The following is a 25,865-nucleotide window of genomic DNA, read 5'->3' on the forward strand; positions in this document are numbered from 1 at the left end:
TAGGAATGTTCAAAACATGAATCCCCACCTCAACCAGTACTGTACAGTCCCTTTAATCTTCTTCATATTTATACAGATAGGCCTACATGTGGATTGAGAGAATGCAGCAATAGCGCACATTAGTTAAAGTTTGAGGAAAATCGGACAATCCATTCAAAAATCATGAATTTTTGAAGTATCAGTTCCAAGATCGCCGGGTGTGAAGACTATACTACAGCCTGTGATGTCATATGTTTCAAAACGAAAATATTTTAAAAAATTCAACATATTTTCACTTTTCTCTCTGAATAAAAGAGCAGATGACTTGCCTCTTTCAGAAGGCAGGCAGAGTATAATTAAAAAATGAAATTTTGTGGATAATTTTCTTATATTGTTCTACACATATGTGACATCATCAAAGTTAGGATCTGTAGTTTAATACTGTAGTCTTCCTATCGGAAGTGACTGCACAGAAACTTTCAAAGTCCATAAATTTTGAACAGACTGTCTGATTTCCCTCCAACTTTCACTGATGTCTTCTCCTTATATTACTGCATTATCTCAATCCATATGCACATAATGTACACAGTATGTGAAGGTGAACTTGTCCTTTAAGTACCTTGTAGGGTTGTATCAGTTTGTATGTTGTTGTTACCATTCAAGCCAATCAAACTTTATAGGCCTATTATAGTCCATACAATGTATACAGCATTTTAATTTGAAGTTCGGGTTCCTAATACGTTGTATTCATAAAAGATGTTGGATAATTAGCAACTCTTGCTGGAATGGCAGCTTCCCACAGCAACAGCCAATCAGGCAGCTGGATTGCCGTCATTACCATGACAACTGCCATTCTAGCAAGAGTTGCTGTCATCCCAACTTTTTATGAAAAGGGCCTCAGGTCTTCTTCAAAATCACAATCAGTGTACAGTATTTACATGTATACAATTTGTATTATCTTTCACCATCTATTTTCCTCCCTCTAAAGTATATAACACATATTTTGTACAAACGAATTATTTTTTTTTAAGGTTTATGAAAAATTGTACAGAAAGAAGTGAGTGATCTTAGAGAATGAAGCCCCATTACATGCCGTACAATCTGTAGGCTACATATTCCCTGCATTTATTTCTCTTGTATAAACAAACAGACCATTTATCAAAAGTGCATGTATGAAGAGACTACAGTTAGTGTAATAGTGTCATATCCTTTGTTTATAATGTGTACCATACAAATGTAGTACTACAATGTATGGTATACATTGATAGACATTGACACACACATCTATTGTGACTCTATAGTCAGAGTGAGATACACTGTAATACCAGATGTGACATGAAAAATGAGATTATCTTCTCACCGAGTTTTGAATTACAGTTTTAGCGTTTTCATTAAATCAATATTTTGCTCTCAGATTCAAACTGAAACTTGGCAAGTCAATATGCAAAAATAACAGAAAAATGATATCGACAAGGAAACAGGAATCTGCGATCTACAGCTGTATGACCACAACAACGGGATATTACTAACAAAAGTGGAAATACTGAAGATAGAGAAAACACGATGGATGCAATAAAAATAGGATGCCAAGGCAGTAACGTTTTGCATGTGTGGGTACAACCATTTGTATGTTTACAACTGAGTGTGCAGCATTTTACTGTCAAATATTTCACTTTATTTTCACTTTTTGGCTTAAAGGACAAGTCCACCTTCATATACATGTACATAAGGATTGAGAGAATGCAGCAATACACATTAGTAGAACACATCAGTGAAAGTTTGAGGAAAATTGGACAATCCATTAAAAAGTTACGAATATTTTAAGTATCTGCGCAGTCACTGCTGGAAGAGAAGACTACCCTACAGTGTATGATGTCACATGCGTACAACTATATTTAATAAGGAAAATGAAAAGAGAATTTCACAAAACCTTACTTTTTTAGTGCACAGTTCTTCGACTTACTACTGACGTATATTAAGGGTAATATTATTCCCCCTGCCTTCTGAAAGAGAGAAGTCGAGTGTTCTTTTGTTATGCGAGAAAAATGGAAATATGTTGAATTTTCTTTATTCTTTCTTTATATTGTTGTACTCATGTGACATCACAAGCTATAGTAGTCTTTTCATCCAGCCATGACTGAGCAGAAACTTCAAAAATTCATAACTTTTTAACGGATTGTCCGATTTTGCTCAAACTCTCAGATGTGTTCTACTATTAAATTGCTGCATTCACTCAACCCACATGTCTATGAAGGTGAACTTGTCCTTTAAAAAATAGGAAAAAAAATCAGATAGAATACCACCTTACCAAAAAATTCTGAGAGAATATACTGTACACATTTTGTTTTCACTAACATCCCCTAGATAATATAATCTATCTATACAGTATTCTCATGCCGTGAAATTCACATTAAGAATGTATTTAAAGCTAATGTTCATGCACTGTACATCACAAAATGCTGAACTTTCAAACAGTTCATTTTTAGTCTTCACTTTAAGTCTCTCAACAGACAGTGGTGGGTGTTTTTTTTTTTCAGGAATATTGTAACAGTTTGAACTTAAGCAAAGATTACCATTGTTGTACAGGATATTCTTCAAGCATCAAAGAATTTCTTTGCAAAACCTCGATAAATAAACAAATATGCAGTCCTAATTGTCTATATCTGAAGCGAAAATCCAATCTCTATTGAGGTCATTTTGAAGAGGAATAAAGAGTAAAATGAAGTAAACAAAAGTTTTTAAAAGTCTCATTAAAACTGATAAGAAAGAAAGAAAAGTTTTAGAGGAAAATATAAAGTTTTGTATGTTTTCTCGAAACAATATATTAATAGGCTAGCCTACCATTTATACATTGTACATGTACAATGTTTGTCATGCAAATTAGGTGATCAATGTGCATGTCATCAAAACAGGTTTCCTCTATTAATTTGTCAAAAATGAGAAAGATACAAATTGTAATGCCCCCAAACACACACACACACACACACACAGAGTCACACTGATTGTCTATAATTCAGCAACAACTGTAATCCCTCCTTGATTCAGTCACTATGCTGCTTACATGCAGTGACTACAAAATTTGATGTACATGTATAAAGAATTAAAAACAAAAACATCTTACAGTAACTTTATCTGTTGACAAAAAGTAAAAAATTTGAAGAACTTACAAGGTGATGACATCTACATTGTAATAATCATTTCCTTTAATTTGCACAACATGAGGTCGTAACTAGTTAACTAGTATTAAACTGTCTTCAAGGGGAATGAAGTGAAAACATGGACTGAATGACTGAACTGCAAACACATTTCAGTCAAGTTTGAAGTAAATCAGAAAATTCTTTCAAAGCTGTTAATGTTCAAAGTTTCATTGCCACCCTCGCCGGATGAGAAGACTGTCTAACAGACATTTGAGCTGTCAATGCAGGACAACGATAGTTAAAAAGAATGCAACAAAATTTAATCTTCAATGACTTTAAGCACACATTCCCTCCACTTGCTATTGATATGAATTCAAGGTAATTCCCCTGCTTTCTGAAAGAGATACATTGTATGTCAAGTGCTATTTCATTACGCTAGAAGAGTGAGATTGTATCATTCTCATTATATTGTTGTCCACTACATTGTATGGTGACATCACAAACTTTTTATGCAGTTTTCTCATCGAGCAATGGCAGCACCAGGGGACCATTTCATGAAACTTTTTGTCAGTGATTTACACTGACAACTGTTAAAAGCTACTGAAATCATTGCGTCTGATTGGCTGATAGCAAATTTGTCGGTGAAAACCTCCGACGAAATCGTTGATGAAACGCCCACCAGAACTCTACAAAGTCTTAACTTTTGAAAAGATTGTCCGATCATTATAGTCAAACTTCACATCTGGACCGTATTTTAATAATATTCATGCATTCACTTTTAATATCCATCACACAGTACAAATACTTGTACATTTCATTCCCCTTTAAGGAAAATATGGGAAACTGAAAACTTCCAAGTTTTCTGTAGTTCTTAATGAAACTTCTACTTTATTTGCTTGATTATATTCATTCAATTCATGGAAAAGACAATGAAAACAAAAATGTGTGGAGTGGATTTCACTTCACTAAGAAAATAAATTGAAAAACATACATGCACAGAAAAAAAAAGAAACAATTTGAAACTTGGAAGCAAAAATGAGACATTGGTAACTGGAAGATTGCACATACAGCTTGTACGAAGTTACATGTACTGTACAAATTGTATGTACAGTAGGGGTACATTGTATACACTGTATGCACACATGCTATTAACTTTCATATATTTTTTATTGGTCATGATATTGGATATTTTCAATTTAGCAAACTTTTTTTGGGGGGGGGGGGGGGTGAAGAAAACAAAAAGTGAGAGGAAAAAAGAAATAAGTTGGCAACTCTCAGATTGACATTCATGATTGTACATTATGTACATGTATGTGTGGAGCAGAATATGTCAATTGAGGCTGTTTGCAGTCAAGACTAATTTTTTTTTTTTTTTTTAATGATAAACACTGAACATGACTGTACACATTGTATAATTCAGTGCTTTAGTCTTGTTTTGGCAGGGTCATTTATGACAAGCATTTTGTGTTGTGTGTGTTTGCTTGTTTAAATTCATCTTTTTTTTGAGGGAGGATTGTCAAGTTTGTTTGTTTGTTTGTTTGTTTGTTTGTCGTCGTTGTTGGGTGTTTTTTTTTTTTGGGGGGGGGGGGGGGTTACAATAAGTCTGTGTCTATACCTTTATAAATAGAAAAATTCCAAAAAACAGTTTTGAAATACATAAAAGTACATGAAAACTGCTATTTGCATTGATTTCAATAAGGGCCAACAAAACAAAACAATAAACAAATCAAAACAAAAAACAAAAACATTGATCTGCGCCCCATTTCACAAAACTTGTTATCAATAACAAGTTACACATGTATGATAGTTGTTATAAGCTACTGAAATCCTTGCATCTGATTGGCCAAGAGCAAATTTGTCATAGAAATATAAGTGGCAGTTGTTACTGATAACATGTTTTATGAAATGGGACTCAGGGCTTCATCCTTGCCTTCTTTTCTCACAGTTGAACAATAGACCTTTTTGTTAGATAGTCAAAAAAAAAACAGCCAAACAGGATACATTGTACAAGATCAACTTGAAGGAAATATGATTTTCATTGATATTTAAATATTTGCTGTATAATAGGTCACATACATTCATGTAATTGTTGATATGAAACACATCAAATCTCATCAATAGGAGCCTAGCAGGTTGAGGATCTGTTTATTTAGAGACAAGTTCAGTGGGGAAAAATAGTTACAAGGCATACCTTTTTCTAAATGCCAAGAACTTTGAAGATACACAATAAAAACCTAGATCTCAGTTTAATGGGAAGAGAATTAAGAAGCGAACATATAATCTTTCATATATTTCTCTCTCCTTTTTTATAGTCAATCTCTCCCTCCTTTTTTTATAGTCAATCTCTCCCATTACAAAGTTACAATCAGATTTGGCATCTCTCTTCCTCATTTTTTTAACAAACAATGTATTCTTTTATAACTAAGTTTATTTCCCATCATGCTTACAGATATATTTCTGTAAATTTGCCTTTCTCTCTCTCTCTCCCTCGTCTATACAAGTCTCTTGATTGCTACAAGCAAGAGCAGTAGTGTACTACATTCTTCGATGAGAAAAACTGAGCTCTGGTACTCGCAACTCTAAGCACAACGTGTGTCCACCGTGTCCACAAACTGACTGGTTAGTTACAATACACCAGTCAGTGCGAATCAAGCGCGCGCGAACATCGCAAGGCGACGATCGCGATCAATCGTAGATCGTAAAAGCGCCACTGAAACCGGACGTCATACAGCTACTACATGGATGAGCGTGTTGTGTGTGCTGTCGTACATTCTGTACGTGTTACGTGCTTGCGCACACATATCGAATGGGCCTTGTGTGTATGCACGGAAGATGGCCCCTATGTATTTCTGTAATGAAAATGAAATGATTTCATCAAGATATTACGATAGCCACACCCTTACAATCTCACTTTCAGCAAGCTCTACGACATAGTGTGACACCTTACCGACATAAATATCACATCTACTGATCTAATACACCATGATTGCTATATTTCCAGCGCCGAAGATCTGTTGCAAGCCAGTAACGCTTTGAAAACGGTAAACTAGTCCGCTAAAATACGACACAATAGTTGACCTGTATACCGGACACACTGGACTGAACAGCGGCGCTAGTTGAACAAAGAGGTTAGCAAGACAGCGCCTGACAAAACCTTCGATACTTACGGCAAGACTTCTGAAAATCCTGAGAAAATATCCCTTTTCTTTCGTAGCTATTTCATTCTTGTTGTTTGAGTTGCAAGTTGATTACAGGCGACGGATTCGTGCCAATAAGTGTTTCGGTTGTGCGGGTCCGTAAGGTTTGTAACCCGTCCGTTTACGCGTTTACCAGCCAGCCAACCAGCGGTTTGTAAACATGGATTATGTTAATGAAAGATTACTAACCGATCCTCGCGAGTTGTCAAAGGTTAGATTTACGGAACTATTTCGCTCTCGCTCCGGGGACCGATGCTGCTGTTTCTCCTGTATGCCGACCAGCGGCCATGAATGAGAATGTAAAATTTGGTTAATTTTGATGAGTGTTTAGGAAGTTTTTATTACGAAATGGCGGATACAATCGACATGACATTGAGGAGACCATCGGGAGCTTCCGACGAGAGGTAATGTTTTGGAGAACACGTGTGTGTCTCCACCATTCACGGCTTAAATATTTGCCAGTGAACGGTCCCATATGTTGAGTTTGGCGTAAATACAAAAACGTATGGAAGCTAACGTTACAAGTTAGTGTTTATTAATAGCTGGATCACCTAAACGGATGATAAGATCATACCCTTTTTACATGTTTGAAATTAGCTTTGAGATATACAATTGTAATTCTATACAAAAATGTAACAAGTTAGGCATAACGTTGGTGTCATCATGTTGAATTCAAATCATGACAAATGCCATTCACAATCACATTCATTCACAATGCCATGCCAGGCCATGACCCATGGCATTCAAAAAATCAATCCAGACAGTGTCCAGTGACAATGTCTAAACATTTTTAACTAGCACTAGCCATTGCTAGCAGAGATCCAATTCTTGCTTGCCTTTATGCAGGATTCTCGATCCCACAATTTTCATTTGTCATCTACGATCTAGATTCTAACTTTAGAATCTAAACGGGCTGATCCAGGAATTCTGCAAAGTTGCCAAAGGGGAGGTGCCTAGCTTTTTTTTTTAAAACAAAGTTAAAGGGGAGCACACACGTGCCCGCATTTTTTATTTTTATTTCTTTCGTATTAAAAAAAGAAAAGAAAAATTAGCAGAACAGAGGGGGCGCATGCCTGGTGCGCCGCTGGCTGCCTTCTGCTCTCCTCTGGATCCGCTACTCACTGTTTTACATTACACTAGATCAAAGGTTAGACTCTAACGTTAGAATTCTGATCTACAGTGTAGCTGATATAACGTTACGTATAGCCCTAACAAGTTAACAAGTTAGAAAAACCTGTCCGGAGGAGGTTTTTTTTTTTAGGCTTATTATTATTTTGGTTTTTTGACATTTACTGCTCTTCTCTGTAAGGAGATTCCAGAATCAGCTGACATTTCATTATAGACTATGGTATTCTGTTATAGTGAGGACGATCTGTTAAAGTGAGTAGATCTATACTCAGGCAAGCATCTATGGGAAATGCGTGTTGTGGCAAAATCAAACCGTCCTCAACATTTTAAAGCCAAAAGGTATGCAAGTAACCGTTAATAGCACATACATGTACATGTAGGACAGGTCAGCAGCTCGCAAGGACTTTTCCCTATCTTGCTGTTTCCCCACAAATTACATTGTCTTTGCATAAATATGTTTTCATACCATCACATTATTTCAAATTATATGTTGTACTACTTGTATGATTTATGAACTTATTGTATTTATATTACATCTTGTACCTTCTTGTTTCATCGTAAGTTCCAATATTAAATGCTAGTACAAATAAACTAACTACACTGTATTTTAGTAAAAAAAGAAAATGCATTATACAGTGTACATAGATGTCTGACTTCTTTATCTAGAAAATATTGTCTAGACTAGAATTTACTGTTCAAAGTTCATGTACTTCAGTGTAAACAATGGACAATTGGTTTTTATACAATGTATGCATAAATATGCATATACTATATTGTTTATTTGCTTTAAATTGTTCTTATGTTACTGTATATCTTCTGTGATACTCTGTTGTAATTCTGTTTCCACAGTGCCATGAGTATCTTTTTAGGTAGAATGAGAGCTTTATAAGAATATCTTTTCATATTTTGTAATTCTAGCCTACTGACCAACTTGCCTTTGTGGATGTCGTCAGCTTCAGGTTTTAATAGAACGCTGAATATTCAAAATTTTCATTACCTGCTTAAAAAGAATAATTGGAGTCCATATCATTTAAGAGTGATGTACAATTTCATGGTATTTGTCTATGGTGGTTCTCATTTTGAAGTGGAAATGCTTGTTTGTTACATGTTAGCTTCCATTGATCTCTAAAAGTACACTCTTTTCACAACGATGCACTATTTTTTTCTTTTTGTTTTGATACTTTATTTTGTGACATTATGTTTGCAGTAACAGCAGTGATGATGCATTTGACAGCAGCCTGGGCTCGTCGATCACTCCGCCCTCATCGATGGCCAGCTCGCCCACGAAGCCCATCAGGAAAAGGACCATCTCCACTGGTGGATCGGGCGACACCGTCCTGCGCACATCCAACCGGACGATCTACACTGCTGGCAGACCGCCATGGTACAACTCCCTCGGGCAGCTTCATGATGCATTTGTCATAGGTCAGTCTGTTACGGGGAGAGCACCACTCCAGATTGACCTGTTGCTCTTTGGGGTGACTGAAGTCCTGACCTCAGTAAAATTTTAGTTGCCACAGCCTCACTTTCCATGTTTTTGGATCATCTGTTGTTCTCCATTTCTCACTGTGAAGGCTTCTCTTATCAAAACAGGGATTTATCATTGCCTGTGAGCGACAGGGGAGAGGTTTTTCTCCTTCAACCAATTCACACGTAGGTTTAAACCATGGCAGCTCGTCAGAACAATCATGCCAAGTTTTGGACATGGCTTGAAGTACCCATAAGAATGATAAGAATACAAAACAAGGTACACTTCTAACAAAAGCTTTGCTTATAAGAGTGACTTCAAGGGGTTTGAAATACAGCTGCATCTCGACAAAGTTCTCGCCCCACCAAGCCGTGCTTTGCTGTGCTTGTCTCTGTATTTCTTAATTCAGATTCCATAGCTACTGCAGAAAACAAAAACTTTCATTCAATGCAGAGGCATCTCCTTTGACAAACAGAGAAACTTCAATACCAGTCTTTGAAGGCAGATACTGAAAAAAAACAACAGCTGTTGAAACAGAGTCCTTGTAAAGTGCAAGACATACTTTAAATCAGTCTACTGTGAAGAAGTATCAATCATGTTTTGTTCCACATAAAACAAGGTTACCTAGTTGTACCTCCAAATACATGTGTTTATATGTATTGATCCATATTTCCAAAAAGAAGAAAAAGTTATAATAGTTTTCAAATTCTGCCCCCACCCCTTACCTCCCCTCCTTCACCTAGGACTGTGTGGTGGCAGCGCCTCGGGAAAGACGACTGTGGCCAATGAAATCATCAAGGCCCTGGATGTTCCCTGGGTCAGTCTCCTCTCCATGGACTCTTTTTACAAGGTAAGTGAACTCTTGTGTCTGTGGCAATAATGTGTGGTTTGATTCTTGGCACTAGGCGCTATTATACCAGCATTACACGCAAATCACTGTCATTTTGGTGGATGCAGTGATTAAAGACTCACAATCAGCTGCGCAGTTCAGTGCAAAGATTCAAGCCTGTCACAACACTCAGTAAATTTCTATAGAAATTGGCTCAGATATTGTATCTACACACATGATGTTTATTTTAACCTTAGTACCCGGTGATGGAATGGCAAATAAAGTATGGAACATTGGCTGCTGTTCTTAGGGTGATGATGAGCGTTTATTATAATGATGCTGAAAGTAAATAATGACACTGATGTTCCTACTACTACTACTACAAATGTACTACTACTATGACTGAAGCAACTACTATCACTACTAGTCTTACAAAAATTGATCCTTACTACTACAATGTACAATGTACTACATACCTAATAATGATAGCAATGATTCTCCTGCTAATGATGTTGATAGTGGAATGACAATCATCATTTTATAATCAAGGTAATAGAATAAGTCAATTCTTTGTATTAGCTTTTCCTTGTTCTTTGTTTTTTCTTTGATATAATTTTATGAAGCTGCTTTATTTGAAAAGTTCATTAGACTAAATTCCTCTTTGTTCTCAAAAAGATTGCATTTGAATTTTGTTGTGCTGTTTCCTTGTCATATGTTTGGTCACTGTTGAAATTGAAACAAATCCTACTGCTACGACCTAACCTAAGAAAGTGTGGGACATTTCATCTCATTTTTGTTTGTTTTTAAGGTTTTGACAAAGGAACAGAGTGAGCAGGCAGCGAGGAATGAGTACAACTTCGACCACCCCGACGCCTTCGACTTCGACCTCCTTGTGGAGACCCTGAAGAAGCTCAAGGAAGGGAAACATGTGGAGGTGTGTATCTCAGTCCATTGTGACAGACATTTCACTGACTGAAGCATGATATAAATGCAGATCAAGTATAAATGCAGATTTTTAACATACATTGTCAGGGATGTTGTAAATGAAGGGCTATGTTAACTCTCTTGACGACTTGGACTGAAAAACAACTGCATGAAAGGTTTTCTTAAAGATTTTTCTTCGTGTGTGTGTATGTGATTATGCTAATTTGAAATAGAGAGTGAAAAATACTGTAATGATTTTTTTTTTTTCTGAATAAATACAGTGCTTTGCCATTGATATTGTATTAAAGTGCAATTCACCTTGAAAATGATTTTAGAAGTTTGAATGCCTGTGACCATCTTCACAAGATCTGTAAATATGTTATCGTAATCATGTATATAACTTTGCTCACATCTTGAAGTAGACACAAACAAACAAACAAATGAACTGTTTTTCAGTAGAGCCATTGTGCTATTAATGAAATACGTAAAATTCATGTAAAATAATAAAAAAAAAATGTTTATCGTGACATTGTCTTAAATTCATGTGGTTTTTTTTTTCTCATGAAATAGAATAAGACTTGAAGTTGTACAACTGTAGCAGGGGCTGTCACACCAAGCAAATTTGCTGAATGAGGTTACCGCCCAACATGGGTAGTGATGTGGAGTGTTTATTTTAAAGCAGCCCTGACACTGTCTGACTGGTACATCTCATTTACAGGTGCCAGTCTACAACTTCACAACACACAGCAGAGAGAAGGAGAAGGTGGGTGTGAAAATTTTGTGTAAAAATTTCAGTGGACATGTACTGAGAAACAAGCTGCTTCATAACTGTAAAGCAAGAAATGTTAAGCGGCATGACATTTTTTGCAAAATGGAGCCAATGGCCTTTTTCACGGCATGAAATTTTTGCAAATTGCCTCTGGCATTCAATGCATAAAGTCTAGACAAGAACTTTAGTGTGCATTTTAATTTCATGAAACTTGGCTCCCATGAGATTCCCAAATTCAAAATGCATGTGAACGTTCCTTGTTTTACAGTATTAAGTTTCACACCTCTAGCATATTCTCTAGCATTATTGTCATTGCTACTGGAGTGCACTCTCATTGTTAGGAACATGGTTATAACAAAATTTCAGATACAACAAAGTAAAAGATCAGGTCAAAATTATCATCTAAGATATTATCTTCATGCACTTTGTTAGTTCAGCTACATGTATAACAAAATTTTGATACAAAGAAAGAAAACTGCTAGTCCTGAGGACTCCATTACAAATGGAGGTCACCTGTAATAGCAATATTGACAATAATAATTTCATTATATTAACTATGAGTCTGTTAATTTACAATACACCATCTCAAATCCTTACTTTTGTTGAGAAATGATGGAGAACTATCATGTGTATTGTCATGTCTTGGAAACTATGTTGCATGTTTATGATACAGTCAGTGTATTAAATGAGTAGAATTGGTTAAGGCCATATCAAAGTCATGTTTGTCAGATTGACCTAAATAGGCATTTATACTATCTCATTGAATCATTCTTTGCCTCGTCTGCTGCAGAAAACCATGTACGGTGCCAACGTGGTCATCTTTGAAGGGATCATGGCATTCTGCAAGAAAGAACTTATTGATGTAGGTGTTTTACGCTTTTTAGACACAAGGGAGAGTTTTTGACCCGTGTTAACCCGTTGAGGACGAGTTCCGAGTATACTCGGGGCAAGTGTCTATAGCAAATGCATTTTGTAGCAAAATCAGCCCGTCCTCAATGAGTTAAGATTGCAAAACACACATTGCTGAAGTAATTGATTTATTCTTGAAGTCACCATTGTACTTTGTTATAAAAGAAATAAAAATGCATCGGATGATACTCATATCAGTTACAATTTTCGTATTTGTCAAGTGGGAAACAAATTTCTTCTCCAATGAGTTACGTACAGGCGTAGCAATATCTGTGACACATTGTATAACAAACTCTTTTTATTTAAAAAAAGGGAAGAAAATGAAAAGCATGGAGCTAGCATTATTTCTTTCCCAGAACCAATGCCAACCTGGATCAGGTGTATTTGGTGAGTTTCGCATTGTGATGTCCAACCCCCCCCCCCCCCCCCTTTATTAGTGACTGCAGATTATTAGAAAAGCAAGCTGTTGTCTTATGGCAGACCAACCTGCAGATAGATTGAATTAAATCGAATTAATTTGAATTTGACATTGTATTGTCCACAATTAAGACTGAAAAATATGCTCTCCACCAGTGCTACATACAAGAGTTGCAAATTAATGTCAAATACATTCAAAGAATAGGACATACCAAAGAAATTGTCTTACAAACATATTTTACTATGATTGTTACAGAAAATTTCAATTGGGGATTATTTTATAATATTCGTAATACATCTTGCTCATTTATAACTCAATTGAGGAAATAGATTGGCTATCCTTGCTCCAATGTGTTGAAAAGATGCAAAGAAAGAATGTGAAAAGTAGGTATGAGAGCAATCTAATCTTAGTCCCATGTCCATTAATGTTTTATGTGCCACTTGTTACTGAACAACCTTCCAAGCAATCAGCTGTAAGTGATGAGCACACATTGCTGCTTCAACCTGCCGTGACTCTAAAATCACGACCGAATTTCTGCCTCTCGCGATGCAGGTCCTGGACATGAAGATTTTTGTCGACACCGACTCCGACATCAGGCTCGCCAGGAGGCTACGTAGAGACATCACGGAGAGGGGTCGCGACCTTGAAGGAGTTCTCAAGCAGTACAACAAGTTTGTCAAGCCTGCCTTTGAGCAGTTCATCGAACCTTCAATACAGCATGCCGATATTGTAGTGCCGAGAGGTAAGGCAGCGTATTGTGGTATGTTCACAGTGACGATATGACATAAGTAACTCCAACACAGCACATGACATCTGCTATGGTATCTGCAACAGCATATCTGATTTGATTTTTATAGTACATTTTACATTGTTATTTATTTATTTATTTTTTGTAGCAGTATCAATTTTTTTTGCTAACACAAAACATTGAACCTCCATCTGTAGCAGCTTGTCTCACATAGGGAAGCACTAGTCTTCAAAATATCCACATCAATAAATGTTCTAAGAAAATTTTCTCTTGTTGATAAAGATTTTTTCTTTATACCCCCCCCCCAAAAAAAAAAAAAAATAGGAGAGACAGAGAGACACAAAGAGAGAGAAAGAGAGACAGACAGACAGACAGACAGACAGACAGATGAAGAAAAAAGAGAAAATATAGTTCAAGGATAGTCATCTTACCTTGGCTATGAAGTTTTGTGGATGATATGATTTTTCTTCCACTTTCAGGAGCAGAAAATGATGTTGCCATGACATTGATAGTCCAGCATGTCCACGATCAGCTGAAATTAGTGAGTATTGTTTTCAGAATGTTAAACACTCGTAGAAACATGATATTGAGCAAAATTCAAGGAAAAATTACAATCCACATTTCAAAGTTATTTGCATGTACTTGTACTGTAAATGTGGATATTTTCGTGTGAGTTATTTTTTATTCTCGGCTTGGAGAGATGAGTTTTGTGTGTTTTTAATTCAGCGGAATCAAGATATGAACTACTGGAACATATGGGAAGCAAAGATATTCACATGCTGTTTTGTTTTTTGGTGGGTTTTTTTTTTTGCCTTGGTTTCTGGTTGCATGAAATGCAAAGAAAATTCAACACTGTGAAAATTTCCACTTTAACAGTGTATCACTGTCAGAGCAATGTGAGGCCAAGATGTGTTACATGTATTGTGGTAGCAGAATTTACAGTAGAAGCCAGGTTTTGTTCTTTTGAAACATTCGGTAGGCATGTGTCCTGTGTCAAGGGAATTGATAAGATGTAGCATGGATTGTTAGTTTCTTTTGAAAGAAGACTTACCTGTTAAGTTTTAGACAACAAGTCTTTTGCTGATACACAGTTTATGTGCAACATGGTATAGCTACAATGTATCTTCACATCTTAAATTGCCAGACACTTGTAGGAGAATGTAAAGGCAAAATAATGTTTACCAATTCTGCGCTTCAGAACAAAACTTTGTTCAGTGTGTGCCCTTCTTTTGGTTTTGTAGTGGCTGTGACCTACCGTTCACATCACAGAGCAGGATGAGTGCTTTTTAATAGTAAACGGGGTATGGCAGGGTCTTTTGAATGGTAAATTTAGACTAATTGAGCTGTTTTAATTCTCTCTCTTTCTCAAACTTTGCAGAGAGGTTTCAAATTCAGGTGAGTTTGGGAACTTCACGGTGCCAGAAGTTCCCCACAGCATGCAGGAGTGTTTCCTCACATTCTTTCCCTGGATTCATTCATTTATTCTTTTCACTATTGGTATTGGAAGTTGAGAAATTTATTGATTGTGTATAATGCCTTGTCTTACATCCGTAGTAGATGATAGGTGTGGTGTCCCTGTCATGTACTGTGTTGTACCTGTCATGGTGATAGGCCATTTTCTGTCATTGCTCCATTTCTTTGTGTAGAAAAGTGTAGAGAATTTTGAATTCTTGCTCACAACTCACTTTTTCAATCAATCATAATTTTTGTCTCGCCCACCGGAGGTAAAGGCGAGACTAAGGGATCCAAATGGCGTCCGTCCGTCGTCCGTCCGTCGTCCGTCGTCCATCACAAATGTTAAAGTTTACCTGCAAGACTCTCTTATGATGCATAACTTGGCAACTGTTACAGCAATGGCAGCCACACTTGGGTGATAGAAGCACTAGGGGTATCTTCATGTTATGGTGTTGTCAGAGGTCATGTGATGATGTCAAAGGTCATTTGAGGTCATATATTAAAGAGTACGTGCAAGACTCTCTTTTTGTCTCGCCCGCCGGAGGTGAAGGCGAGACTAAGGGATCCAAATGGCGTCCGTCCGTCGTCCGTCCGTCGTCCGTCGTCCGTCACAAATGTTAAAGTTTACCTGCAAGACTCTCTTATGATGCATAACTTGGCAACTGTTACAGCAATGGCAGCCACACTTGGGTGATAGAAGCACTTGGGGTATCTTCATGTTATGGTGTTGTCAGAGGTCATATGATGATGTCAAAGGTCATTTGAGGTCATATATTAAAGAGTATGTGCAAGACTCTCTTTTCTATGTTAAAGTTTACCTGCAAGACTCTCTTTTGACAATAACTTCACATAAGTTGCTTGGATTACAACCTAACTTGGGTCATAGATGCACTGGGGGTACCTTCATGTTATGGTGCCGTTGGAGGTCACAGGATAAGGTCAAAGGTCATTTGAGGTCATACGTTAAAGTTTACTTGCAAGACTCTCTTATCACATGTAACTCGACACATGTTGCTACAATGGCAGTCAGACTTGGGTGATGGATGCACTGGGGGTACCCTCATGTTATAGTGCCGTAAGAGGTCACATGATAAGGTCAAAGGTCATTTGAGGTCATACGTTAAAGTTTACTTGCAAGACTCTCTTATCACACGTAACTCAGCACATGTTGCTACAATGGCAATCAAACTTGGGTGATGGTAAATGTCTCTTGGGAAGTTGAAGGTAACCACAAGGTCAAAGGTTACAGACAGGGGTAAACGAACTTTTAGGGCCCAATGTTAAGTTTTTAGGGCGCATTTCGTTTATGGCTCATAACTTTTGATCCCTTTGTCCGTTTGTGACCAAACTTGGATGGAAGATGTCCCTTGGGGAGGTGAAGGTCGTCACAAGGTCAAAGGTCACAGACACAGGGGTAAACAAACTTTTAGGGCCCAATGTTATGTTTTTAGGGTGCGTTTTGATTGTGGCTCATAACTTTTGATCCCTATGTCCGTTTGTGACCAAACTTGGATGGTAGATGTCCCTTGGGGAGTTAAAGGTCATCACAAGGTCAAAGGTCACAGAAAGGGGTCAACAAATTTTTAGGGCCCAATGTTAAGTTTTTATGGCGCGTTTCGATTATGGCTCATTTCTTTTGATCCCTTTGTCCGTTTGTGACCAAACTTGGATGGTAAATGTCCCTTAGGGTGTTGAAGGTCACCACAAGGTCAAAGGTCATAAGCAGGTCAATTAACTTCTGGGAGATATAAAAAATATTAATTCCTTGTACGCGAATGGGCGAGACACAATTTGGCGATTGCCTTGTTTATTTCTCCTTTCATATCTAAATATCACAATATTTGCAATTAGTCTCTATCTTATTTTAACTTCTCAGTTTGCAGTTTATTCTTTATTTTTACTTGTTTTTGTTTTATAAAAAGGTGTGTCTGTAAAATTATGCCCTCATGTCGTTTAAGTTACTGCATAACATCAATAGAATTGTCAACTCAGCATGACGGTTAGATCAGTGTGGCAATTCCCTTTTTAGATAAACATTATTCTGACATATTCTTTCAATGGTTGTATTGCATTCCCATTCATTAGGACACTCACTTTATTAGAAAATGCAAAACCATGAATGAAATTTCAAGTCTGTTGAAACGTAGGTTTTTATTAGACAGTAGGAAGAGTTACTGCTAGCACATTTCTTGTCTAGTTTGGCTTTGATTTCCTTGCAGTTGATTGTGACTGAAATGATTTACATTCCAGGTCGGAGCTTCCTCATGCTCACATCAACCAACCATTGCCCAGTACCCTGCATCAAGTCAGCAACACTGTGCAGGTTCAGGGGCTCCACACATTCATCAGGTAATGACTGTAGTGTACTCAGTGTGTCATGTGATTCCACCCCTGCTGCTTGATTGTCCAGGTTTAAGGGCCTTAGGTGCTCATTAAGTAATGACTGGTTATATATATGCTGGTGGTAATTTATGGATTGCTTTTGTTTTGTTTTTGTCTGGACCTCAAGATTATGGACTTTTAGGGGCTCACCACACCTTTAGCTGATGATTGAAACAGTTTTATTAACCCATTGAGGACAGATTGATTTTGCTACAACATGCATTTCCCTTAGACACCTGCCCGAGTATACTCGGGACTCGTCTTCAAAGGGTTAATATATCCTGTCCCTTCTCAGTGTTCAGCAATAAAATATGATGTGTGCATTCTTAACCCATTTAGGATGAGTCCCGATTATACTCGGGCGGGTGTTTATGAGAAAAGCGTGTTGTAGCAAAATCAGCCCTTCCTCAATGGCTTAAATTCATGATAATTTTACATCAATTTTCACCAAAAAATCATAAGGACATTATATTTGAAGCTGCCACTATGCATTGAGGAAAATAAAACTGAAGGAATGCTACAGCCTACAAAGAAGTCATAGCCAGATGCCTGTCAGTTAAGGATGCTCGACACTTCATCCTTATTTTTTTTTTTTATGTCTGTAGGCAGCCCTGATTTCATTCTTGCTCTTCATGTGTACATGAAATTTTTCAAATGATTTATTTTAACCCCCTGTCAACCCGTCATACTTCAGAAAACATGAATTAAAGGGATTGCATAGTTTTGGCTGAGAACTAATTTCAGGTTTCTAACATTTTTTGGTGAGATAGTGAGAAACCTTTTATGAAATATGAAAGAGCGTGTAATTCTATGAGGAATTCAATGTTTATTTAATGAAAATTGGTTTTGAAATGGCTGAGATATCCAAAAAAGAGCAATGCTAATAAAGTGTGGGACCCACACTTTATTACGATCGCTTTGTTTTACTTTGTTTTTGGATGTTTCAGTCATTCCAAACCCGATTTTCATCAAATAAACTTTGAATTCCTCTTTTTAATAAAATGGTATGCTCTGTACTATATCATAAGTGTTTTCTTGGTATCTTGCAAAAAGTCAAAAGCCCAATTCTCATCTCCACCAATACTGTACCATCCCTTTAAAGCACTCCTGTGTTCATATACACCTTGTATTTTATATGAGCCATATTGATTGCGTATAGGCATAGATCTACAATTAGTTTAGTTTGTACAATGTATGTTGTAGCGACGTATTGTGCAAGTGATGAAATATTCTGATAGGCAATCATTGATTTTTTTGGCATGCTTTCCCGCAGGAATCAAGAGACGGGCCGCGACGAGTTCATCTTCTACTCTCAGAGACTGACCAGGATTCTCATCGAACACGCCCTGTCACTCTTACCCTTTGAGGTATTTCACGAGAAGAATAAAAATGTCCTGCCACCTCAATATTGGTTTGGACCAAATGAAATGCATAGGGTCATGTTTGATATGATATGAATGTAACCTCATTCACGCCAGTAAGAATGTAATGGTTGTAATAATTAGCATAAATCATTGGACACCCTCTACTTAGTACTAGTGATGTTGTAACATTGTGTGATTAGATCTGAGTGGTTACATGATAGCTTTAATAGTCAAGTGTGGTAGGAGCACAGTGTACATTCTTCACTCTTCTGCTGTTGAACTGCTCTACTATGGTTTCCGAACCAGGGTGAGTAAAGTACTGTACTGCACATGTAAAGTTTCGGTCGCATCAGAAGTTATTTAACTGCCCTGAATATTTGAGTAACCATTATCGTGTAGTCTTTGACATTCTTTTTCTCCAGAAAATCAAAACCATGTCCACTTCCAAAAGCCTTGAAAATTTGATCAGCTACTACCAGTTATTCCTTGACTCTCTTTTTCTTCAGATCGTTATGAATATGTACATTTCCTCTATATCAGAGATACAGTAACATTTTGAAAAGTTGATAGTTTAATAATTGAGTGATAAAGAAGAGTATACAAAATGCTTAAAGGTAGGTAAAAAAGCAATAGATATATGTGTATGATTCCTATCCTTCCTTGATGTGCTTGTCTCTCTTGTCCATAGGACTGTGAAGTGGAGACTCCTCAGAACACCATCTACAAGGGAAAGCGCTTCAAGGGCAGGGTGAGTGATGAGGTGACCTTAAGGTCAGGAGGAGGAAGAGGGGGTAACTGTAGATCCATAGTCAAGTCAAATCAAAATTAAGAAGAAAGTGATCCTGAGACATTATGAGCATTGCAATCCACACAGTCCTAATGATGACCATGAGACGTCTAGTTGTACAATATTCATGTGTGCTTTTTGCACCATTTCTATGTTTTCACATTCCCCCCACATTCTATGATGACAGAAACAGTTTTACAGCCTCTCTCTTGTTAGGTACAGAGGCAAATGTTCAAATCACAATGTCAATGAGTAGATGAAATGGTCTCTGTAATTTTTGTAAAAGCTTGCCTTGCCCATGTACAAGAGGCAGCTGACTAGGCTACGGATTTTATGGGTACTGATTAAATCCTTTCAAAAGCTCAATTGTCATGCAAGGTTGAGCGGCCCACCCAGGCATAAAAATCCCATTGTCCCCTCAAATGCTGAGGTGATTATGTAGGGGTTCAAGGGAGGACTGCTTAATCCTTGCACAAGGACATCTCCTTTCAAAGAAATCTGCAGTGATTGACATGTGAAGCAGAGTTCAGTGACCTTTTGAAGTATTTTACCACATGTCCATGAAATAAAAAGGACTAGTATATAACTAGTGTTAATCATTTGCATTTTGCATAAGTTTGGATTAGATAAACAACGACAAAAATAGTTATAAGGAAATAAACACATCTGCGTGTCTTTAAATACTGGGAACTTGAAACTCACTGCTTTTATGTCTTCACTGGCTATTCCAAGATGTAAATTCAATTCCAAAGTACACCATAGTTGTAAATGTAAAGAATGTGGAACCTTTCAAACATTCTCAAAGAGCCTGTACTGTACCCCATTACACCCCATTACGATTGCTTGAGTTAAGTCACACCCCTCCACCCCCTTCCATTAGCCCCAACTGAGTTCACAGGATTAAGCAATGGCCCAGATCTGTTGTTGCTGGCTTTTTAGGGGAGATTAGGCTGTCTCTATAAGAAAGCTGAGACTCCGTTTCTCGTAGAGGTTTTATTGATTCAATTTTGCAAAAATCACAGTTTCTACGTACAGCAGCCAGGACACAACAAATTGGTTTTGAACATCTACACATTGTTGCTTCTCAGTCGTTTCTCAGCATCTTGCAATAATTATTAAACAAAATCCATATGAAACAGGCCTCTTTGTATCACCACACTGGTGAGAAAAGGAACATGGTTAGGATTGGGAAGATAATTTAAGGCTTTCTGCAACGGACTTCCATATTAGCCGATCAATAAGAACAAGATCACTTGTTGTTGTTTTTTTGTTGTTTTTTATGATAAAAAGAAGAAGGGTGCAATTCCATGTGTGTGAGCTCTTTGCAGTGGTACATTTAGGTGGTATACATGTATATCAATTTCATGTGAATCAGTTGTGACTTGGCAAATGCAGGGAATAGAATATGATGCATTTTTATAACAAACTTTTTTTTTAGAAATATGCCAGTAGTTTGCTGAATAATGAATGTGGTCTTGTTGAAAAGATTGTTTGAAAATTTGCAGCTTCTACAAAAAGTGATGCTTTCTTCTCTCCTCCATTTCCAGTCGCCTAATGGCAAAAATAAGGTTAGTCGAACGATACGTGAGGCACGGCGATTGGCGTGTCACATATAACTTTCACTCCCAAACTCATCTGACTCATTTCGTTCCGAATTGCTCTGCCGTCTGCCACACGACTCCATGCTATTGAAGTAGAAGAGCTAACAAGTTCCATGATTGCATTTGAGTGCATGGTTGGCTTAATTCTTTTTTTTCCCCGGTTTTATGGTGTGTTTTTCTTGGCATGTTCGGTGTGTAATGTTTGTTGAGCACTTCATGGGATTGAGATGTGATTTCTAATCCATTTTGATCTTTCACAAAGTTAGACGAGTTTCCACTTGATTCTAGTATCCGATTGGTTGCAGTGGGGTTGATTTCTGTCATAGTTGATCTTTTTGCACACAGCAAATTGGCGATAGATCTTTACAGTACTTTGGGGGTTTGTATTCTTATTCTGTATTGCCTATGTATTCAAGCACTGAGCCTCAAATGTGGAGGTCTCTCTATATACAGTAGATGGAATGCAATGGCAAAGGTGTGACAGAAATAAAAAGATATTGTGGCACATCAGTTTTTATAATTCATTGGTCATTACAAGACTTTCAGAATCTGTTTTAGATGCAGCCTTTTAAAAGTTTATCATTTATTGTTTGTTTTTTTGTATCCTACACTTTCACTAAAATGATTAGTTGATAATATTTACTACTGACCATAATTTCCATAAAGATGATGTCAGAGCCAGTTTCTTGGTTTGGATTTTTTTTTTTTCCTTTTTGTGTGGGCATATCCAAGTAATCTCAAGAAATATAGTAGAAAAAAATATTATAAGATTTATGGCACATCCCTATGTTTATAGATATTCATTTGGTCACATAGTGATGTTGAGGGTATTATGAATCAACACATTCAAGTCAAAATGCATTTACATTGCAAAGTTCCTTTAACTGACTCTTCATATCCAGAGAAAATTTAAGTCTCCGTGATTTGCAATTGTTTTTATCTTTTGAGATGCACATGATGCACAAGTGTCTCCCCAATTACACTTTAAAGCCTCACTGTGTTTTTTAATGTGTGAGTGTCGGCAGCCCTGGACTTTGATTTAGATTACTTTGAGAAGATATTCCTTCACGGGTAATTATAGCCTTGGTGGAAATGGCCTATCACGAGATATATTAAACCAGACTATCCCGTACCAAGTATATTTTGTCGCTATCCATAAAAACAATAGTCACAACAGAAAAAGGATTCATATTCTTTTTCAGAGAGAATGATTTTTGTATTCAATGAGGTTAAAGGTGTATGACAGTCTGGCTGGATTTCGTCTAAGGCATACTTTCATTCTTTTTGCTGCAATTTTCATGATGTTCGATGTGTGCATATTATACTCAGCATATCTCATAGTAATCAGAGCATGGTTGAGTCCTCGCCCAGTCATCAATATCAACCACATCTGAAGAAACATTCACACATATCTATATACACTGTGCATAATGTATATAATACCATTTATATATAAATGACTGCTGATGTACGCATATATATCAACATTTGCGCAGGTATACACAAGTCAAATCAAAACATGTGCTCCACCCTCCTAGCATCCACATACATACACACATATCTCAAAAGTACCAGTAAGTATACCGGTATTTTTGGTTGGTGATGGAGTTGCAAGTACTTAAGCACATATATGTACATGCACTGAGCCATAATTTGGTGCGCTATTTAATAGTGACATGCAGTTTGTATATTATCATGCAAAACCTGATTATAACTTACAATTGTGTAACTGTGAATGGCATTAATATTGTCATGATTTCATCTTTGAGATATCAACGGTGCAGTAGAATCATGTTGCCTCCTACCAGACAAATGCAATATATCATCTTAAATGTGGGTCAGGAAATCACAAAATTCACTTCTTGAAAAAGCATAGTAACTATTTTTCATCCCATCACTGATTCCTGTATCGCCTCTTGCACCACTTACAATTTTTTCCTCGAGCAATTTCTAATTCACAAAATGTTAAGCTTACAAAATATATGCTTGTATTCTTTCCTCAAGCAGGGTCAAATTGATATCCATTAATATAGGGTTAAATCCTCCTACAAAATTAAGAAATTAATTGAAATGAAGAATGTACAGCAGAAGCTCCCAAATTAACTGCAAAAGGATGTAGACAAAATTGATTACAATTTCTTTTTCTGCCACTTAGAAAAAACAAAACAACAACATTAATGCCTGCAAAGTTATATCAGCACTGTGTTTTGAAGTACATGTATATATGACTGTCATCCATTCAAAAAGTGGCAATTTTTTATTAATTGTGACCGTGCACCTCAAAACGAACATACAGTCGCACACACTGATTTTGCGTGAGGACTGAAAATAAGTGAAATGGGTCAACCTAGCCGAACTTGACTTTTTCATATTTTCTGAAAGAGCGGGTCTTCTTTTACATTATGCTAAAATTTGGTATCATAAAATGGGCAGGAAAGTGTGTTTTTTTAGCAGTTTATCTCGAACATTTTTGGTAGAATAGTGTGGTTAGGTGTGTCTTTAGAATTGTCCACACTCTTCACTTTCAACTCTAATATCTTTTCAAAGAATAGTGCTACAGCTTTGAAAGTTGGCATTGATTATGGACAGAATGTGTTAATGAGGCATGCTTAATTTCAGTTTAATCTGATAATCCCTTCATTTTTGTTACTCTGGTGGTTTACTTCCTGTTTTTTGTCCCATTCATCGCACAGCCAGCACGGTTTGGTAAAGATTAAGCGCTTGAATAGACACTGTACTTCAGAGCCTCTTTTCTCAGTTCACACTTTTCCTGTGTTTGTGCTTTCTTTCCAATATTCAGATATGTTAGGAGAGTCCATTTGATTTGAGTTGTACATCATTTTAAAGCTTAAAGTCTGCTCTTTCAGAATATGGTCTTAACTAAAAATTCATGTCTAGCAACTTTTTGTTTGTTTTGAGGTGCAGGGTCACAATTGTGAAATATCTACAGGTAACAGTTGTCCAATTGTTCTTATGGTCAAAATTTCTTCTGTTTTTTTAAAGCTGTTGAAGAATGTACTACAGATTTTCCCTCAGTATACTGCATTACATTCAAATTATTATTTTTTCTTTAGTCATTATTATTGCATGCAGAGACCATCTTATGACCAAAGAGTTGCCGTGAAAACATGTGAAACTGTTTTTGTCCTGTATTTTCTTTCAAGGAGTAGTTCATTTGCTGTGTTTTTGTCTTGTTTTTCATTCATAGATACCATGCCATGCACATAATGTGTGACAATCTAATGAGATGTGTTTATTCTTTAACATTGTATTAGAGGTAATAGAAATCAGAACGATTGCACATTTGAACACAGTGTTATTGTGTATACATTAGGCATCTGAACTGTAGAGGGCGGTAGACTTGCCTAGCTTGGTAACGACATGTCTCCACGAAGATCACGGGTGACTTGTAGTTTCAAGATTGTTCGTGGTAGATCCATGGATGTACCCCTCAAGGTCTTGTATGGGCACCAAATTAGGAGCCAGTATCCACATTTTTGTCTTCTTGAAAATGCATCTGCTTTCAAATAGTCAAATTTTCACCAAACTAGGCAAATTGTATCACTGCAAGGGTGACAGAGTGATGTATATTTGTGGACCCTATAGCCCACACATTAGAGAATCTTTAAAAGATATTCTTCTGCTTTGAGTGAATACATGTAGTGAGTGTTCTTTGAGGTTTGTTTGTGGCAGATCCAGGGATGGTCCCCTTGTGGCCAATAGGTAAATATTACTCTGAAAAATCCGTAGATGGTAAAAGTTCGCAATGCTTGAGTGAGTGCTAAATCCTCTGGGTCTCCTGTTTTATTTCCGGTGGAATGTGTCCTTTGCAAAGAATGAAGGACACTAGTTGTGTTGTGCTGCCACAGAGTGACAAATGTTCAAGTGTACAGCTCTATCACTTATCTGGCTTCATAGAACTGGTCATGGAAATTCTGGAGTCTTGGTGGTCCAAGAGCCATGCATCAATTTTTACCTGCTGCACATTTGTTATCTCGAATTCATTACAATCACTGACAATAAACATATGATGTTGCGCACAATGATAGTGAGAGGTGGCTAGTCAGGTATCCAGTAGTTACCGATATGCAGTTGCATCTATGGCAAGTGTGGAAAAAGAAATGCATCCAGTAAATCTGCCAGGCATCTATTAGTAATTATTGGAAATATAATTTTCATAAACAGTGGATTTTGGGGAAAAATTTGTCCTCCTTTATGTAAAACACAATGTCAGTGGTAGCTGATGCATGTGTCTTTTTGTGTGTCAGTAGGAGTAGCATGCATACTCTAACTATGGGATTTTATATGAACCCACTCACCTGTGCCTTGTGGGTTTAATGAACAAATCCATAGTTACCGCATGCACACAGTTCTTGCTGACGTACTCAGACCTGGACATCATTTGAATAATATCATGCCTTAAAACATGTACGTATGCAATATACATGTTTCTTTTTTTTTTCTTTTTCTTTTTCTTTTTTTTTTTATCACGAAGCAAAGACCAGGAGTGTAGTTGTTAATACATAAATATGATACCGTGGTAGGCTAAAGCTTAGTTCTACAAGACAAAATGGTGTTGCATTTTGTCCTGCATATGTCACACTTTGATTATTGGTGCCAATTTTGTAGTAGTTCATGTGTGTGAAAGTTTCTGAAACCTGCTGTATCAATAGATTAGAGTTTGCTTGTTTCTTTGTCTTTATTTTGGCCAAAGATATTAAAAATCTAATTGGCCAGATCTTCTGCTGCAGTTGTTGAATATCATTTTTT

The 25,865-nt window shown here is 36.9% G+C and overlaps 2 protein-coding genes across 2 annotated transcripts in view; one reads left to right on the plus strand and one right to left on the minus strand.

Annotated features, from left to right (window-relative positions):
- Nucleotides 1-6,440, minus strand: part of LOC139716141 (homeobox-containing protein 1-like) — an 18,536-nt gene extending 12,096 nt beyond the window's left edge. Inside the window, exon 1 of the mRNA XM_071627701.1 lies at nucleotides 6,284-6,440. The gene's annotated coding sequence lies outside the window, so the exon portion shown is untranslated. The remainder of the gene's footprint in view (nucleotides 1-6,283) is intronic.
- Nucleotides 6,405-25,865, plus strand: part of LOC139716124 (uridine-cytidine kinase-like 1) — a 24,420-nt gene continuing 4,959 nt past the window's right edge. Inside the window, exons 1-11 of the mRNA XM_071627680.1 lie at nucleotides 6,405-6,717; nucleotides 8,649-8,866; nucleotides 9,653-9,759; nucleotides 10,547-10,672; nucleotides 11,381-11,425; nucleotides 12,222-12,293; nucleotides 13,311-13,500; nucleotides 13,986-14,067; nucleotides 17,212-17,310; nucleotides 18,617-18,710; nucleotides 19,396-19,455. Of these exons, the coding sequence (XP_071483781.1) occupies nucleotides 6,662-6,717; nucleotides 8,649-8,866; nucleotides 9,653-9,759; nucleotides 10,547-10,672; nucleotides 11,381-11,425; nucleotides 12,222-12,293; nucleotides 13,311-13,500; nucleotides 13,986-14,067; nucleotides 17,212-17,310; nucleotides 18,617-18,710; nucleotides 19,396-19,455 (1,149 nt within the window). The 5' untranslated portion in view covers nucleotides 6,405-6,661. The remainder of the gene's footprint in view (nucleotides 6,718-8,648; nucleotides 8,867-9,652; nucleotides 9,760-10,546; nucleotides 10,673-11,380; nucleotides 11,426-12,221; nucleotides 12,294-13,310; nucleotides 13,501-13,985; nucleotides 14,068-17,211; nucleotides 17,311-18,616; nucleotides 18,711-19,395; nucleotides 19,456-25,865) is intronic.

The sequence above is a fragment of the Diadema antillarum genome, unplaced genomic scaffold, assembly GCF_040938485.1.
Source record: "Diadema antillarum isolate AM-2024a unplaced genomic scaffold, OU_Dant_1.0 scf00000061, whole genome shotgun sequence".
Classification (NCBI taxonomy): Eukaryota; Metazoa; Echinodermata; class Echinoidea; order Diadematoida; family Diadematidae; genus Diadema; species Diadema antillarum.